At 41.0% G+C, this 18,894-nt stretch overlaps 1 protein-coding gene across 5 annotated transcripts in view; it reads right to left on the bottom strand.

Moving 5' to 3' along the window:
• Positions 1-12,367: 12,367 nt before the first annotated feature.
• The window catches only part of KIF13A (kinesin family member 13A), a 201,966-nt gene continuing 195,439 nt past the window's right edge, over positions 12,368-18,894 (bottom strand). For 2 of the 5 annotated variants that reach the window (XM_054591850.1, XM_054591851.1), the window contains one exon: positions 17,725-18,600. In XM_054591850.1, the coding sequence (XP_054447825.1) occupies positions 17,764-18,600 (837 nt within the window). In that variant the 3' untranslated portion in view covers positions 17,725-17,763. Of the gene's footprint in view, positions 13,876-17,724; positions 18,601-18,894 lie in introns of those variants that run through there. The other 3 variants (XM_054591852.1, XM_054591853.1, XM_054591849.1) reach the window with 2 other exon arrangements.

Raw genomic sequence — 18,894 nt, 5'->3', positions numbered from 1 at the left:
CTTGGACTCAGCCCGGATGGACCTGAGCAGCAGGTCCCGCCAAGTGTCTTCTTGACTGAAAATATGATTTTCCCCTCAATGCTTGTGTTTGTTTTAGACATTTTTACTTTAGACCCCAAACCTTGCTCTTTGTGGTGGTTGGTCCAATTGGGAATCACTTTTTCCATTTTGTTATTAATTCATTTGCCTCATACATTTTTATTGAGTTACTGTTGTGTTTCGTTATAGGCAGCTGAGGCCCAGGTATATATACGCTATATACTCAAAGTTACAATTATGTGACTTAGTGATAGGATGGGTATCTCCTAACTCGAATTCCATGGTTTTATGCTATCTGGGGTGTGTTTTTCCTTGTTGTCATTGAGTAGTTTTTAAAACTGTTCATCGCTTATTTCTCTCTCAATAGTGGCAACGAAGGGTTGGCAGCACGAGGATGACAGCGGTGTAGAGAAGGCAAAAGAGCACTAACACGATTGGAATATTGGAATATTAATAGACCGGGTTCACCAGTCTCACTAGTGGTATCTCATTTAATTTTCACAGCCACCCTATGAAGTATGTAATATTGTTCCCATTTTACAGACAAGGCAATTGAGGCTTAGAGACTTTAACTCACTTGCCTAAATTCACTCGACGAGGTGTCAAGTGTTAGAGCCAGGTTTTGAACCCAGTTCTAACTCCAAATGCCATTAAGTCATATTGCCTCCCATGCCCCAAGCAGAATAAACTTGATGTCTAAATGGTCACTTAACTCCAATTAACTCTGCCCAGATTTTTCATCTACTTTACAGAAGAGACTTTATTTTGGCTCTTGATCCTGAGTTTAAATGACCAGAAGTCACTGATAATCCCATGTAAAAATGTTACTCATTCAAGTAACTCGGAATATCGACATGAGTTACTACCTAGCACCGAAGAAAACTGAAGGGAATTACTTGAACAGAAGCGTGTTGTTTCAAGAATAGTGATAGAGAAGAGATACTAATGTTCTGACCTCCTGGGATAGCCCTCATTATTTCAAAATTTATGTCCTGAACATTTAATTTTTTTCCCAAGAACTTCCATTCCTCTACCTATATACTGAGAGTCACATACAATTCAAATTCCTCTTCTCTAACAATGTTTCACTTTATTTGTATTTGGCTTTCTGGTTTCCCTAGGGTTTGACATGGAAGTATGGGGTAGAAAGCTGAGTCAAGAGCTTCTGGTTAAACAGAGCAGACTAATCAGACCCTTTTGTATTCTCTCCCTCCCCAAGCCCAGCATGCAAGGGGGGACCCCCCAAAACCAGAATTTATTTATAAAAAATTGTTTTTATTCTTACATGTTTGAATTTCAGTTACCTTCAAAGTACTCTCCATTTGATGCAATACATGCATTAAGACTTTTTTTCCTCTGCTCAAAACAGTTTTTGAACTCTCTGATCTTGATGCCTTTTAGTGCTTCTGCCAGTTTTTGTTTCACCTCTTCCACATGAGGAAAACATTTCCCTTTGAGAACTTTTTTCATCTGGGGAAACAAAAAAAAATTCGCTCGGGGTGAGTTCAGGTGAATAGGGAGGGTGGGGCATGGGGGTCATGCCGTTTCTGGTCAAAAACTGCTGAACACTCAGCACAGCGTGGGCAGGTGCGCTCATAAATCACTCGTCATGAAATGGACAATCACGTTGAAAGAGTCTTCAAAAAAAATTTCACTGAAGCCTAACACAGCCTCTCACAACAACGCCCACTGGTACACTGATACAGGTGGGTTCCTAGAACACTCACCTAGCAGGGGAAGCCTACACTACAAGGGGCCAGCCCTCCAGAAGAGAATTCCATTTTTTTAGGGATCCCCCCACATATGACAATAATGGATTAATAAAGGTACTGAGCCACAAGGAAAAAGAATAGAAAAGAAGACAACAGTGGACAGAAGAATTCATCACAGTTTGGTGAGAAGAAAAGGAAAAGGAAAAATTAATTCCTTTTGTAAGGCAGAGAAAATTATAGCCAAATGGCCAAAAGAAGGTATTTCTGACAAAACATGAAGAGAACCTCTTGGGAGTTCCCACTACCGTTCAGGGAGAGTGCCCATGGCTGAAGTTAGGAGATGGGTTCATCTAGATGCACACACGATCGATCCCCACTTCTCTCCTCCCTCCCTGGGCAGCCAGGGCACTCTCTCTCTTCCCCACCTCCTCAAGAGTCCAGAGGTTTATTCTCTGGAGAAATTGAACCAGTGAGGCCTCAGACATGGTACAATGAATACGTGTACAGATATAAGTGAGCGTCTTCTAACTGAGCATGGGATTGGACCCAGCCACTTTCTGGGCTCTGTGCCTACAGTGCCACAATGTCTACACTTCCCTTTACACCCATGCTACCAGGAGTGTCTTTCTGGGGTGAGGGGAGGGGGAATCTTGTCTCAGGTTCTATCAGCTGATTTACAATTGTTTTGGAAGTGTCTGATTAATTTGAAAGTGTCTATACTCATTTCTACCCTGATTTTATGCTTTCATGGATTGAATAAATGGAAAGCCGTTCTATTATTGCATATTTGAAACTCCTTCTATGAACATTAAAGAACATATTATTACATGAAATATAAGTGAAACCCACACCAGTTACTTTTTTAAAAATTAAAAATGTTAAAATTTAACATATATCTAAGGGCTTTTCATAAACAAAACCCTGTGTTAAATTTGGAGCAAAGGCAGGTTAGTGATGTGCAAGTATGCAAAAGGAACCCACAGTTTAATTGCCAAGCTAAACATGGAAACAATTACAATGCAAAATAAATGAAAATCTTTTGAGAGAATGCCTGATTACCAAAGAAGCTTGAAGATGATATCAGGGAAAGCTTTTCTGAGTCACTGAATTTGAAGTAGCCCTTTAAGAATGAGGGGGATCTTACCTTAGGAGGGAGTGAAGCATTTAGACTAATGAAAAAAGAGTCTTGGAGACAGATACCAGCGTGAATATATTTTTAAAGATTTTGTTTATTTATTTTTAGACAAAAGGAAAGGGAGGGAGAAAGGAAGAGAAACATCAATGTGTGGTTGCCTCTTGTGCATCCCCTCCTGGGGACCTCGCCTGCAACCCAGGCATGTGCCCTGACTGGGAATCAAACCTGCGACCCTTGTTTCGCAGGCTGGTGCTCAATCCACTGAGCCACACCAGCCAGGGCTCAGCATGGATATTAAAGATATTGGACAGATACGAAGTTTCCATCGTATGTATATGTATACATATCTTACAATTTCTTTATCCAATCATCTGTTAATGAACACTTACGTTGCTTCCGTGGCTTAGCTACTGTAAATAAGGATGCAATGAACATGGTGGTGCAAATATCTTTTGAGATAGAGAGTTCACTTTTTTCAGATATATACCTAGAAGTAAGATTGCTGAGACATAGTAGTTCTGTTTTTTAATTTTTTTTTGCCATGTATAAAAATTATTCATTGTTGCGGTAGCCCAGCGTACCCCAAAAACTGAATGGATTTAGTCTTGTCTGCTAATCCAAGCTCATTAGCCTTCAGTGTCTTCAAGTAGTTCTATTTTTTTTAGTAACTTTCAATATACTCAAGTAAATTTTGAGTACAAATTTACCAAGTAAAATTCTTTACCAATTTACATTTCTCCCAGCAGTATACCAGGGTTGCCTTTCTCCATATCCTCCTCAGCACTTGTTGTTTCTTGTCTTTTTGATAATAGCCATTCTAATAGATGTGAGGTGATATTTCATTGTGCTTTTGGTTTGGATTTCCTTGATTAGTGATGTTGAACACCCTTTCATGTATCTATTGGCTACTTGAGTATCTTCTTTGGAAAAAAATATTCATTCAGATCTTTTGTCCATTTTAAAATGAGATGGTTTGGGAGTTTTTTTTTGCTATTGAGCTATAGGAGTTCCTTATATACTTTGGATTTTAACCCCTTATCAGATATGCGTTTTGCAAATATTTCCTCTCGTTCCATAGGTTGTCTCTTCATTTTCTTGGTCATTCCTTTTGCTGTGCAGAAGCTTTTTAGGTTGATGTAGTCTTACTTGTTTATTTTTGCATTGGTTGCTTGTGCTTTAGGAGTCATATCAAAAAATCATTGCTGGCCCTGGCCAGGTAGCTCACTTGATTAGAGTGTTGCCCTGAAATGCCAAGGCTGCAGGTTAGATCCCCAATCAGGTCACATAGAAGAAGCAGCCAATGAATGTATCAATAAGTGGAACAACCATCAATGTCTGTCTGTCTGTCTGTCTGTCTGTCTCTCGCTCTCTCATCAAGAAATTTTTAGAAAATGTTTTTAAATAAACCATTGCTAAGACCAATGTCAAGGAGTATTTTTCCTATGTTTTTTTCTAGGAGTTTCTTTAGGTCCTCAGGTCTTTTGTTAAAATCCTTAATCCATTTCAAGAAAAGTTTTTGTGAATGGTGTAAAAAGTTTTCATTCTTGCATCTGAATATCCAATTTTAACACAGGCATTTATTAAAGAGACTTTTTTCTGCATAGAGTGTTCTTGGTTCACTAGTCAAATATTAGCTGAGAGCATATGCTTGGGTTTATTTCTGGTCTCTTGATTCTGTTCCATTGGTTTCTGTGTCTGTTTTTATTCCAGTACCATAGTGTTTTGACTACTATAGCTTTGAAATGTAGTTTTACTTTTTTAATTATTTTCTTTTTTATTGAATTTATGGGGGTGATACTGATTCACAAAATTACATAGGATTCAGGTGTACAATTTTATAATACATCATCTGTCTATTGTATTGTGTGTTCACCACCTCAAGTAAAATCTCCTTCCATCACAATTTACCCACCACCCCATACCCTCTTCTACCTCTCCCCCTCCCCACCTTTCCTTCTGGTAATCAGCAGATGGTTGTCTGTGTCCATGAGGGTTTTTTTTTCTTAATCCCTTTATCTTTTGTATCCAGCCTTACAAACCCCCTCCCTCTGACAGCTGTAAATCTGTCCTCTATGAGTCTGTTTCTATGAAATATAGTTTTAAATCAGAATGTATAATGCCTTCAGATTTGTTCTTCTTTCTCAGAATTGCTTAGGCTATTCAGTGTCTTCTGTGGTTCCATATGAATTTTAGGATTTTAGAAAATTTCTATAAGAAATGCCACTGGTATCTTGATAGAAATTCATTGAATCTGTAGATGGCTTTGGGTAGTACTGACATTTTACCAATATTAATTCTTCTAATCCATGACCACAGGATATTATTCTATTTATTTGTGTCTGCTTCTGCTTCTTTCATCAGTGCCATAGTTTTCAGTGTGCACATCTTCCACCTCTATGGGGACATCAGCTATGAGGCTATGATAATAAAGTTGGCTAGTAATGAAAATAAGTTATAAAAATATATTTCAGTGGTATATTTTTTAACTGCATAGTAAAAGAAGGAGGAAGAAGTGGAGGAGGAAGAGAACAGTTAAATTGAATCAATGTAGAAGCAGCAAGTGTCTCTTTGAAAGAAAAAGAAATCTACCTTTATTGAGCACCTGCCTAAAACAATCCATCAGCGTCTTCTCACTCAGAGATGTTCTTTCCTTTATATTCTTTCTATTAGTATTAAAAGAATTGGCCATTAAATCCAACCTCTTAAGCTAGTATTCATCCCCCACATTCTAATAGTCATTTAAAAGTATATTCTCTTCTAGGCGTTCTTCAACTGAACCAATTCAAATCCTATGATCTTCGCAGTTATTCTGAGAGCTCTAAAAGTGGTTTTGCCATTTGGAGCCTAATCCCCTTCTCTTCATCAGGCCAACTCCTAAATATACTTCAGGTCTTAGTTTAAACATAAATTATTTACAGAAAGCCTTTGATAATCCCTCAGACTAAATTGGGTTCCTCCTCTTGTTCATGATCATAATACACTACATTTCTCCTTTGGACCAGTTGTAAATGGTATAATTAAATAATGTTGTGTATGTATAAATAAATTATATTTATGTGTAATATATATAATTTGTCTGTTCCCTCTCTCACCAACCTTTCTACTCTGTGCCCTCAGGACCAATATCTGTGTTTTTCAACACTATATTCCCATCGCTTACTGCAGTGTCCAGTATATAGCAGGCTCTCAGAAGTTATTTGCTAAATGGCATATATATATATATATGTGTGTGTGTGTGTGTGTGTGTGTGTATGCACATACACACACCTACACATATGTATATGTAAATGGAACATATATTTATTAAATGGAATATGTGTGTGTATAATATATATAATTTTAAACCTAATCGCCTTTTCTGTTCCAGGATTATATCCAAGATATCACATTATGTTACATTTAGTTGCCACATTTTCTTGGGCTCCTCTTAGCTATGATAGTATCTGAAACTTTACTTATTTTTGATGTCTGACAGTTTTGAGGTGTCTGGTAAGGTATATTATAGGGTGCCCCTGTACTGGAATTTGTCTGAAGTTTTTCTCAAGGTTAGACTGGGGTTATGGGCTTATGGGCGGGAGACCACAGAGGTAAAGTGCCATTTTCATCACATCGTGCCGAAGGGACATACTAGATCACTTGGACCCAGTACCTGTCAGGCTTCCCCTCCAGGGAGTTTCTCTTTTCTCCTCATTTTCATACTCTTACAAGGAAGTCACCACACAGCTTGCACATGAGTGGGGACTTAGAGCACCCCTTATTCTGACCACATTTTAAACTAGAATAGCATATTATTTCAAGTCCTTTTTTTTTTTTTAAAGAATGATGTAACTTACCTCTTTATAGGCTCTGTATCAGGGATGCCCCAACCTTCAGTTAAGAGCTACCTTTCATCTCCTTAAAGGCTGGAGATCACCAAATAAGGGAGGCACTGACAGAAGAATATCTGAATGCCTAGGGGAAAGGAGGACTGCCTTTTCTGCTGGAAACCCAAAGGACTAAGAGTCAAGGACAGTCAATGGCAACCACTGTGTGTTTCTTCTGAACAAGGTCTGGAGACTGACAGACTGATTAAGACAGCCTTCCTGGACTTGAAGCTCAGCTCCACTATTTTTCTGGTCAGTTTCCCCCATTACAAAATGAGTGTAATGTCAGTATCTACCTAACAGGGTTGTGGAATTTATTTTAGGAGACAAAGAATATAAAGCCCTTTATACTTAATAAATAAATAGCAATGCACTGGAGATGTTTGTTAATGATTCAGAGTACCTTTCCTGCCTGCAAGTCATGTAACCCTCTGGCTCTCCTCTCTGCGTCACTGGTGTGCCTTTCTTCATGGGCTGGTGGCTACTGTCTTGGCTTTCAGGCCTCATCAAAGTAATAAGAAAACTTGAGAACCATGTTTTGTTGAATGAGAAGAGTTTCCTTCATTTGAAAAGCCTTTCTTTACACGTTCACAGCAAAGCTTGAAGGTAATTTTGTTATAAGCCAAACTGTGGAGAGAATGGCTCTATGATATAAAGGCGGTTCCTGCGAGGTAGGACGGGAAGGAAAAGGGAGGAATAGGGAAAGGGGACCAGAGAAGGGACCTAGAGGTTCAGACTGTGATGACGATGCTCCTGGTCCATAGAAAAGACCAGTCCCCATGTCTTGGTCTGGGGTGACAAGTAGGATATTAGTTTAAAAGCTAAGACAGCTTGAGGGGGAATTGGAGAGTGCCTAGGCTGATGCTCCGCTTCTCCTTATCAGCTTTGCTTTGGTAGAACGGAGGGAATAGAGAGATGGGGTCCAGGAAGAATTCGGCTGGTACTTCTGGTGCCATGGAGTTCCTGGAAAACCCCAGCAACGGTGCGGAAGCGAGCGAAGAAGTAAGAACCACTGTGACTGTCCAGTGTTTGCCTTGCACAAGCGTGTCAGAGGAGCACCAGAGCAGGGGCTGCTGCGCGCAGCCCGGAGGCGGACGGAGCTGAGTCTCTCCAGTACCAGAGCGAGGCCGGCAGGGGGACCTGGGCGGCGGAGGGGGTTTGCTAGGTTTCCTGGGAGCAATCAGGACCGACTGTTACTGACATCAGTGGTGGATGAAGCTGGGACAGAAGTCTGTGCCCAAAAATTAAATGAGAAAAGCTATCCTCAATCGGGGGTCAGCAGGAGGCAGCAGAGGACAAGAGATTGCAGGCGCCTACCTTGACTGACTGGACAACCAAAGGAGCCTTCCAGACCCATCCTGGGATGCCAGGAGGTCAAGGGACAGACCAAGAGACCGGGAAAGGAGCTCCCATGCTGAGTTTGAGTTGACTGAATATGAACCTGAAAGAGTCAAATTTTAAACAGGAAGAAACTATCCAGGAGTCTTTCTATGCATCTGCACCATTTTTGTTAGCCTATTCTTAATTGTTCTGTTAACCTGTTTTTCTTTTTAAACCAGTCTTTAAAAAATCCCTTTAAATTTCTTTTCCCAGTCCTATTTAGTTTCATTTTACAAGCTTCAAGAGACTTGAACCCCTTTTTCTTATTTCCAAACAATTGGATGTATATCACATTTTAATAAAATAATTCTACCTTTGTCAATCTCTTTAGCAAAAAAAAAAAAAAAAAATAGTAATCTCACATTCATAAACTCATTGACAGTTTCATTTCTAAAGCCAATCACTAATATCATTTGTCTTAAGATGTTTGAATTTCCTGATTCAATTATTATTTTGAGCAAAGCCATCAAATATAGTCATATGCCTGTGCCTCTAATGAAGCAAACCTGAAAAGAATCAAGTGTGAAACTGTAACTATAAAAATAAGAAAAATTAAATTTTTGATCATTTGCCTCCACCAGTAATATTAGGGCAGTTTATCAGCTATAACTCACACATTCAAGTCATCCTAAAATTTTATTAATATCTCCTTTTTCTTCCATGGAATTGTGGCTTTCCTTTTGACCGTACTGTTTATAAATGAGTTGGATTCCTACGTTCACTCATAGGTTCCAGTTAGCTTTGCTTTTACCTATGACCTCAGCTATATAACTCTTAACTAGTTATGGTGGTTTTAGAATGTCTACAAACTCTAAGACATTCATCGTTTCAAAAGGAAGAGCCTAATTCCCTTTCCTTCAGTGGCAGCCGGACTAGTGACTCATTTCTAAAGAATGGAATGTGGTGGAGGGGACTCAGTGTGACGTCTGAGACCAAGGCATAAAAGGCATGTTGGCTCGTTTGTTCTCTTTGGACCCCTCACTCTAGGAAAGACAACCAACACGTGGCGCAGACACTCAGCCGTGTGGGGAAGTGGAGATGGTGAGGAAGCTGCGGTGTCAGGAGTGGGAAGTACCCACAAGTGGCTCCGCCCAATTCCGGTGAAGCCTTGCGAGACCGCAGCTCCTGCTGACCTTTTGACTGCAACCTCATGAGCAACTGGGGCCTGAACTACCCACTCCTGAATCTGGAGCCACAGAAATTGTGAGATGATAAATGTTTATTGCTGTTTTAAGCTGCCGAATTTGAGGCTAATTCATTTTGCAGCAATAGGTTAATAACTGGCTTTCCCACTACATACAAAAGGTCTAGAAAATAATGTGGGTAAACTGGCATTTTATATCATTAGCGTTGTCTTGGGTGCAAGTGATAACTGAAGTAGGATCTTATATCCTTATTCTTGGTAAACTGCTCTTTTAGGCAGTTGCTGCAGCTAAGTATTTTAACTCTGGTGTTTGTAAGTAGCTTGGCTTACTTGTGGTTGACCACACACTAGGTAAAGATTATGCTGATTCAACAAGGGTGAGTAATCAATTACATGAAGGTGTGGCTTTTGGCCCAGATGTATTTTTATGAAATTAAAAATAAATTGATTGATTTTAGAGAGAGAAAGGAAGGGGGGAGAATGAGTGGGGGGAGAGAGACAGAGAGACAGACATCAATCCGTTGCTCCACCTATTCATGCATTCACTGGTTGATTCTTGCATGTGCTCTCATCAGGGATCAAACTCACAACCTTGTTATATCGGGATGATGCTCCAACCAACTGTGCTACCTGGCCAGGGCTTTTCTGAAATTTTTAGTTAAAAATACACACACACACACACACACACACACACACACACACACACACACATTCTGCTTCATATTTCCCCAAACTCATGCTAGACTGTGAAAAGACAATAACAAAGAAACCTAACACCTTTAAACGGCTTGGTTCAGGCAGATTTTTAGGAGATGAAGGCCCAAAATAACAGTTTAAAGTTGTTACAAACACCAATGTTTTTCCATTTTAGTATCTAAATTGTTACGTGTTTTAGGTTTTGCGAAAGGGTCAAGTTGGTTTGTGCTATAAAACCAAACTGGGCTTTTTCTCCCTCTTCAAGTTAATCTTCTCTTCCTCCAGAGTCTCCAATTTCAAAACTTACCTTTTTCTTTACAAGACATTCATTGTTCTATTAATCAGCTTGTCATTGTCTTCATGAATAGGGTCCCATAAGGATTTAAGAGTCCCTTTCTCAGGGACAATCTGGCGCTGAGAAAACCTACAGCGAGCTCCAAGATGGTGGGTGCTGCCAACTGGGCTCAGATTACAGTATCTGAGGCACCCCCAGCTGCAGTCTTCTAAGCACTCAGTGCAAAAAGAGAGGCACCCAGTGAGCCTCCGAGAGGTGAAAAGTCACTTGTTTTTCCAAGAATACATAGAGGTGAGTTTGTGTCCTGGATCATCTGAAAAATAGTGACTTATTTCAAGTTAAAATAACTCATGGCCCTGAAATCTACAATTATCTTTCCCCATACCTTGAGGGATTAGAAACAAATGACAAGGTGGTTAAATTTAGACTTTGGGACTTTGTTTTCACTGCTGTCGGCTCCAGTTCATAACGAGTGAAAGAGCAGAGCTGGTGTTCCGCCGTTCTCCTGGAGTTGTCTCCATTCCAGGTCCCCTGCCAACCGGGTATTGTTGGAGCCCCCCACATGTCTGGTGGGACGCTGCTGGACATCAGAACAGACTGCCTTTCTTCTGGGTTAGGAGAAAGTCTGAAATGAACTGCTATATGTTACAGATTGACTTTTTGTTGTGTTTTTTAATTTAGGACGTAGGCTTCACACTACAGAGACTTGTGCTAGTGTTACTGTAGTAAGTTCAAAGCCGAATACAAAAAGCTCTCTCTGTGATTACATACCAGTAGCATCCTTTTCTGTTTTTAGTCTTGGTCCAGAAAGGAAGGCAGCACAAACTTATTCAATTACATCTCCTTTTAAGAATTTTTAATTACATGAACAAAAAGCTTTACTTTTTAAAATAAAGCTTAATCATGTAATTAGTTTTCTTTTTTCCCCCAACATAGTTCTGAAGCTTGAATACTGTAATTTTCAAAATAAGTACTGGCTAGTGCAGGATTTAATTGAAGATACCATCTTGCCCTTACTTAACCCTAAAGGTATGAGTTAGTCTTTCCATATGAGGGTGCCCTAGAAACATAAGGCTATACTTTTGCTATGATAAAATGTGTCAAAGTAAGTACAAACAAATGTGGTAACACTGGTAATAATGTACTTTGGAAATTAACTGTTAAACACATGCCTATCCTTAACTATCCAATAAAATATGTCCTAAAACCAGTTTGCTCTCTTGTAGTCTTAAGACAAAGGACTTCAATGCTCGAATACCACTGATCTTGATCTAGTGAACAGAATGCTAGTTAGTTCATTTTGTTTTGAACTGTATTTGCATTTGTCATAGTTTATTTAAATATTACAAAGCTACTGTCCACCCAACCCCTATTTTGTAGAATTCTAGAAAGGCTTGGGCTTTCCCCTGCTCTCTGCTTTTTCCTGACAATCCATGTAAGACACTCTTCTGTCCAGAGTACTTCGATCTAATTCTTGATTCCTTCGGAAAGGCTATTGTTAACAACTGAGACTTTTCTAAAGAATTTTGTAATGGCATTTTTTAGACCAGTCTTCCGTATTAAGTGATCTCTGGTTACTGTCTCACGAAAGGCAGAGCACTGCTCCTTGCTCTGAAAATTGAAGCACTGTCAGCGCGAGAGAAGCACTGTCCTACCTGCTGCAGATGCCTCCCAGCAACGTTGGTCGGTCTGGGACGTTTGACACTTATCCCAGCCCTGCCTGCCCCTCCACGACACGTCCCCAGACAGAACATGGAGAGGAGAAGCTGATGGAAGCATGGCTGGGTCCCTCTCCCAGTCACTGACCTCTCCACCTCAGATTTCCGTTCACCAAACACACTATACCAACAGTACCTACAGTATCTGTTGTTGTGAGGATTAAAGGGAATAGTAAACATCGTATGTTGGGAACAGTGCCTCGTACACGGCAAACCCTCAATGAATGTTGGCTGTTACTATGATTGTTTAAGCTCCAGGGGCATGACGCACACAAATGTGGGAAATCAGATTGGATAATGGCAGTGTTATTAAAGACACACAACTGCTGTTTTAAAATCTGAATTAGACTGTCTGTATTCTAAAAGACACACACAATCTGTACCAATTAAATACAATAAAGTTGAAAGGGGATATAAATTACATTTTCCTTTTTTAAAACAGACAATAGTAAAATACTACAGTCAGCTCACTATACACAAAAATCATAAACAGCAGCTTTTCATTAAAGTCTCCAATATCTTACTCATTTACTGATGCTAAGACCTTACAGAAAAAAGGTACAGCAGGCTGTACACCTTCTCTCGCTCTCACACACATTTATTGCTATACCTCCAGACCAACTGTACAGGCATCTACAGAACAGGTACATGAAGCACCTTTGTAAAATTTCTGCACACATAATCCCTCCAATGTCTCCATTAGCAGGGGGATTTTACAAATGAAGACATGGGCAGCATGGTCATCTGTATTCAATCATCTCCTGCAGACATGGCGAAGTGGGAACCTGTGGACTTTATAGCTCATTCCATCTCGTCAGCGTTTTCCAGAATTAAGTACAATAGCAACAGTAAAAACCACACCACAACAAAACCCACCAATTCAAAACAAAACCACAAAAAGACAAAAACCAACGCCTTCTCCCTCACCCCAATCCAACTCTTGGTATGTCCTTGTGTTTTTACAGTAATACTGCTTTCCGCCCTCTGCCTGCCTTGCTGGGCTGAACGAAGACCCCAGCCACAGTTATAACGCAGTATCAAATCAGCAGGTGGCGGGCCAGGTGGAAGACCAAGGAAATCTGGCTGCGAGAGTTTTCGGTGTGCTTATAAAACAGGACAAAAGGGCAGCGCGTGGCCCGGTAGCCAAGAGCAGTGTGGCACCAAGCTTGCAGTCAAACATGTATGTACACAGAAAACAAGAGTGGACAGCAAAATCGATCAGTCATATGTAAGTTCTTTGGTTATAAAGAACGGCATTCTGTCATCTTTTCTGCAAAGAGGGATTTGCAACCTCATTTAGGCAATAAAATGTTTCATCTGCTCACGTATACAAGATCGCCCAAGTTGCTTTGTAACCAAGTCCAGTACCTTATGATTTTTTACAAACCACTTTTATCTGCATTTTTGTGTGCAGTCTTGTCTGTCTCGAAACAGACATACCATAGATACACATTTCATATACACAATATATATTATTTATAAAAAACACATTAGAGTATTGACTCCAGATTCTACAGTAAAAACTGATTAAAACTGTACAAGAATAAGTTTGTTTGAATCTGTGGTTTCCACACAGTGGGATGTATATAAGTGCAAACAAAAAAAAATACTGCCACTTTAATTAATCCAGGATTTTCAGTTCTCTGGCTTTCTGGAAAAAGCAGACACTGTTGGTTCGCCCAGATGACAGATCACTACTGCTTCTCTCACAGGAGGGGAGAGGTGGTGGCCCAGGGAGTGTCTGGCTTCTCCACGCTAGTCTGTGGACCTGCTGGGCCGCAGCATGTTTTAAAGATGAGGCTGGTGCTGTAGAAAGGAGACCCGAGACAGGGATGCTGGGCCTGCGGAAGAAGTGCTTGTTGCCTTTCACCGAGCAGTCGAAGTCCTGCTTCCCTGGAATTCAGAGGCTATAGTGAGTTCAAGCCCTGGTCTCCACCTCCCCTCCCCACCTACAGGGACCACCTCAGCCAAACTGTGCCCACGCCACACAAGGGGCTCTTCCTAAAGGGACCCACAGCATTCAGTTTAGGATGGAATCCAGCTCTAAAATTTACAGTATACAAGGGAGAAATCTAGCCCCAACGTGAAGCTTCTAGGAAAAGTAATGGACAGCAAGACCCAGAGCTAAAGTAAAAAACTGTTATTTCTGGGCCAACATGATAAGCCATATCAGGGTAAGAACAAAAGTCAAATTTAAGCACTTAAGAAGTTCTCAAACTGTTACAGTGTTAAAACAACTTATAAAACTAAAATTACAAAACTACTAAAGTGATTAAAAAAAAATGACCATAATCCCACATTGTCCTAATACAACAAATATTTTTGTAAATTCCACTTTTAAATCACAATCTTTGGCAGGGACACAGAGTTCATAAGACTTTCAAAAGCAAAAACCCAGGCATTCTTTCTGTTTGTTGGGCTCCAAATACCCCAGGCAGGGAAGCGAGGGGGTGGCTGTCCCTCCTTCCTCTTCTGTGGGCTGAGTGTCTCACAGTCCGGCTCTTGGACCCCTGCCTCATGCGGCTTCGGCAGAGGTGTTTGTGGAAACCTTATCCACCAGCATCCGTCCCAACTGAAGTAAAATCTTAGGTATGGAGGGCAGTGGCTCCTGGGAACCTAAACTTTTAAGAGGCACTTTCTGCCAACACCCCCAAGGAAGTCGTTACACATTTAGGTTGAGAAGCACTGTTCATTGTGAAGAATTATCCCTGGACTTCTTGTCCAAGTCCTTCTTGGACTTCTTGGAAGAGGGACTGAAAAGCTGATGTAGGTCAGCAATGCAGATTCTGCTTAACAATCAGTACAGAGGAAGTGGAAGACTTTTTTAAAAGCATTTTTTAAATTGTTTTCCTATTACCGGTGTCCCAACTTCCCCCGCTTTGCCCTCCGCCGCCCATCCCGCCCCGCCCCCCCCCACCCCTCCGCTCATGCAGTCAGTTCCCACACTGTGTCCCCGTCCATGGGACTTTTAAGCCAATGAGTGTTTGCTTTGCAAGAACAGCCATGAGTAACTTTATTATTATTCTTCAGGTGGGAAAAGAAGTGTTTTTTTTATTGTAAGAGATTACTGTTTAGGTTTGTACAGCTTATAAGAATGCTGTATAAATAGCTACACACTGGTATTTTCAGGGATAGTATGGAAAACAGGGGTGGGAAAAATCCGCCGATCTCAAATGGTAACTTCCTCAGCAAAACAGAGAGATTGAATGACACCAGGATTATCTCATCCTTCACCAAGCCACTTTCAAGCTTGGTCAGCGCTCTGTCCTGCGAAGCGCTGGCACCACCATGCCCCTTACACAGCTGTGCTTGGCATGTGGGACCCAAACAGTGACTCCTAATGGGTAGAAACGGTGGCACTCGGGAGCAGAGTGTGCAGAGGCAGATGATTTCTTATTTATATCATTTGCTATTTTCCTTAGAAATTTCTTAAAAGGAATTCACCTTTCCTTCTCCAAAGCACCTTTTAACCTCATGACTGTATTTTGTCAGTTCCACATTGCATGTTATTTTGCCCCACATTTTAACATCTCTGAAATTGAACTGTGTCTTACAATTGCTTATATGATGTAGTTTAATTGGAAGTATTTCTTCTTAATAATACATAAAAAAATGGTGTATCTAATAAGCCAAGAAATTACTGATTTGATGAAAAATGGTAGACACTACCAGAATGCCTTGGGATAGCCCAAAATTAAAACTCTCAGGGAATGAATAGGAAGATGACTGATCCTTATCCACATGAATACTTAATTCAACAAAACCCACATGCCAGTTGAAAAAGCCACTGCTCCTGTGTATTTCACATTTCCACTCTGAAACTACACAGGCAGACTTGCTCCCCTATGAGCCGACAGCTGGGCAGCATGTGAGCTTGCTTCCCAGGTGGGCACGTCTCCCTATCGGCAACATCTTTTTTTTTAAGTATATTTTATTGATTATGCCACTACAGTTGCCCCAGCTTTTCCCCTTTGCCACTTTCCATCTCCGGTACCCACCTTCTCTCCAGCAATCCCCTCCTCAGTTCATGTCCACGGGTTGTGCATGTAAGTTCTTTGGTTTTTCCATTTCCTATACTATTCTTAACCTCTCCCCCATCTATTTTGTACCTACCAATTAAGCTTCTTAATCCCTGTTCCTTTTTCCCCTTTCTCCTCTTTCCCCCTTCCCTGCTGATAACCCTCCAGATGATCTCCATATCTATGATTCTGTTTCTGTTCTGGTGGTTTGCTTAGTTTGTTTTTGATTTTTAGATCCAGTTGTTGATAGTTATAAGTTTGTTATCATTTCAATGTTCATAGTTTTGACCTCCTTTTTCTTAAATAAGTCCCTTTAACATTTCATACAGTAAGGGCTTGGTGATGATTAAATCTTTTAGTTTTGCATTGTCTGGGAAGCACGTTATCTGCCCTTCCATTCTAAAGGAGAGCTTTGCTGGAAAGAGTAATCTTGGTTGTAGGTCCTTGCTTTTCTTCACTTTGAATACTTCTTGCCAGCAAAGTTTCTTTTGAGAAATGAGCTGATAGTCCTATGGGAACTCCTTTGCAGGTAACTCTCTGCTTTTACCTTGCTGCTTTTAAGATTCCCTCTTATCTTTAAACTTTGGCATTTTAATTATTCTCTGTTTTGGTGCGGCCCTCTCTGGGTCCAACTTGTTTGGGACTCTGTGCTTCCTGGACTTGTAAGTCTATTTCCTTCACCAAATTACGGAAGTTTTCTTTCATTATTTTTTCAAATAAGTTTTCAATTTCTTGTCCTTCCTCTTCTCCTTCTGGCACCCCTATGATTCAGATGATGGCACTTCTTCTTTTTTCTTTTTTTTTTTGAATTCTTGTTTCTTCATTCTGTTCTGGTTGATTGTTTATTTCTTCCTTATGTTCCAAATTGTTGATTTGAACCCCAGCTTCCTTCCCTTCACTGTTGGTTCCCTGTGGGTTTCTCTTTATTTTACTTAGTGTAGCCTTCATTTCTTCCCCTATGCATTTGCCATACTCAATGAGTTTTCTGAGCATCCTTATCACCACTGTTTTGAACTCTGCATCTGATGGGTTGGCTATCTCCATTTCATTTAGTTCTTTTTCTGGGGTTTTGTTCTGTTCTTTCATTTGGGCCGTATTTCTTTGTATCCTCCATTTGGCAGCCTCCCTGTTTGTTTGTTTCTGTGTATCAGAAGAGGACATGGTGTGGCAGCTACGAGGCACATGTGGTGACGAAGTAGACAGCAGAACGAGTGGTCCCACATTCACACATGGTAGATAAAATCAGGAGGGATACCCTGGGAGCGAGCAATCCCAGCCCCGAGCCAGACCGCACAGCCCAGGTTTCCAGTGCTGGGAAAATAAAACCCCGTAATTTCTGGCTGTAAAAACCAGTGGGCGTTGGGTGACAGAAGACACTGCTGGCCTCTCAGGAGAGGCTGTTTAAAGGGCCTGCATGGTTCTACAATGAACGCAAACACACCCACACTGTGAATCATCACCATTGGGGCAGCAGCTAGAAGGGTGCCAGTTGCACATTGTCGAAAGTGAAGTGACTGGAAACGGGGTGAGTGCAGCACAAGCCTCAGTGGCATGCCCTCTCTCCAACCCCTCCCCCACACACAGAACCACGAAGTGGTGAAACAGATTGCCCCGCCCTGGTGAATACCTAACGCTCCGCCCCTTACGACTCAACAGGTGCACTAAGACAGGGAGTCAGAGCAGCTCTACCTGTTGGCAACCTCTTAATGAACATCTCCTACTAAGTCATTAAGGTGAAGGGCTGCTGGGGGTTGGTGCACAATTAGGTATGCTCACTGATTGCACAAGGAATGGCTCTGGAATTTATTACCTGGTCATTCTCTGCCAAGGAATGAAGCTGGCCAGGGTCCTGTGGCTCATCTGAGACAGTCTTATTGTCCATTTTATTTGGGAGGTTCTTTCTGCTTGAAATCTCTCCAGCAGAAGAATCTGTCAAACCATCAAAATCTTTCCCATCTGACACACCCATAAACTCTGTGAAAGAATGGTCCTCAAGGATGTTTGTGGTGTGCTCTATGGTCACCTCCTTGGGGCAGAATTCTCTGGCAGCTTGGCCATTTTTGCTGGAGCAGATGTCTTTTTCTGAGCATGAGCCAGTCCTACATAATATTTTGGAGTTTTTCTCAGGGATGCTTTGGGATGATGGGCTCCCTTTGGTTAAGGCACTGTTTTCCTTGAGTGGCACCATTATCTTATCCTTTACTAAGCCTCTTTCTAGCTCTGTCATCTCTTTGTTTGAGGACGGCCTGAAATCATGCACAAGTGAGAGTCCAGAGTGCTCATTGGAGTCTGCATCTTTCATCTGGATGGCTAGCTGATCTGTGCTGTCACTAGAGGGGACCACCATGTCGGAGAGAGTGGCATTGGAGGCACTGTGGGAAAAGTAGCCACTGGTAATACTGCTGGTGGTAGGGCTACGGGACACTTCTTTCTCCAAGACCCTTGAGTTCGTCAAATCTACTTTAGAAGAAAACCACTCTCTGTTCTCCAAGCTGGCATTGTAAACACTGAAGTCAGCAAACTCCACAGGCACATAAGGCTGTGAACCTATCAGCTTCCTATTCAGAGCTTCCAGATCATTTTCCTCCTCATCAGAGTCCTACAGAAAAGAAGCAAAGGTCAGTCATTATCTCCTTATAGCAACTGTATTGTTGAGGCAAGTTTTAAATACTTTACTATTAAAGGCATTCACGTTTACTGTTGTTTTTTTTTTTTCTTTCTGAGTTTGGTTAAATCTCATCACCTATTACAGACACAGGGACAGTATCCTTAGAGATTTGCGAACACAAACGTGCTACTTCCTAATTTGAAGAGTCATTTCTTCTGTGCTTACTCAATGCTAATTAGAAACTTTTCCTCCCCTGGCTTAAGAAAAAAGATAGAATATAGTGCC

Source organism: Pteronotus mesoamericanus, unplaced genomic scaffold (assembly GCF_021234165.1).
Source record: "Pteronotus mesoamericanus isolate MK-2021 breed Mesoamerican mustached bat unplaced genomic scaffold, CSHL_Meso_final scaffold_31, whole genome shotgun sequence".
NCBI classification, from domain to species: domain Eukaryota; kingdom Metazoa; phylum Chordata; class Mammalia; order Chiroptera; family Mormoopidae; genus Pteronotus; species Pteronotus mesoamericanus.
This window is presented reverse-complemented; position numbering and strand designations above follow the sequence as displayed.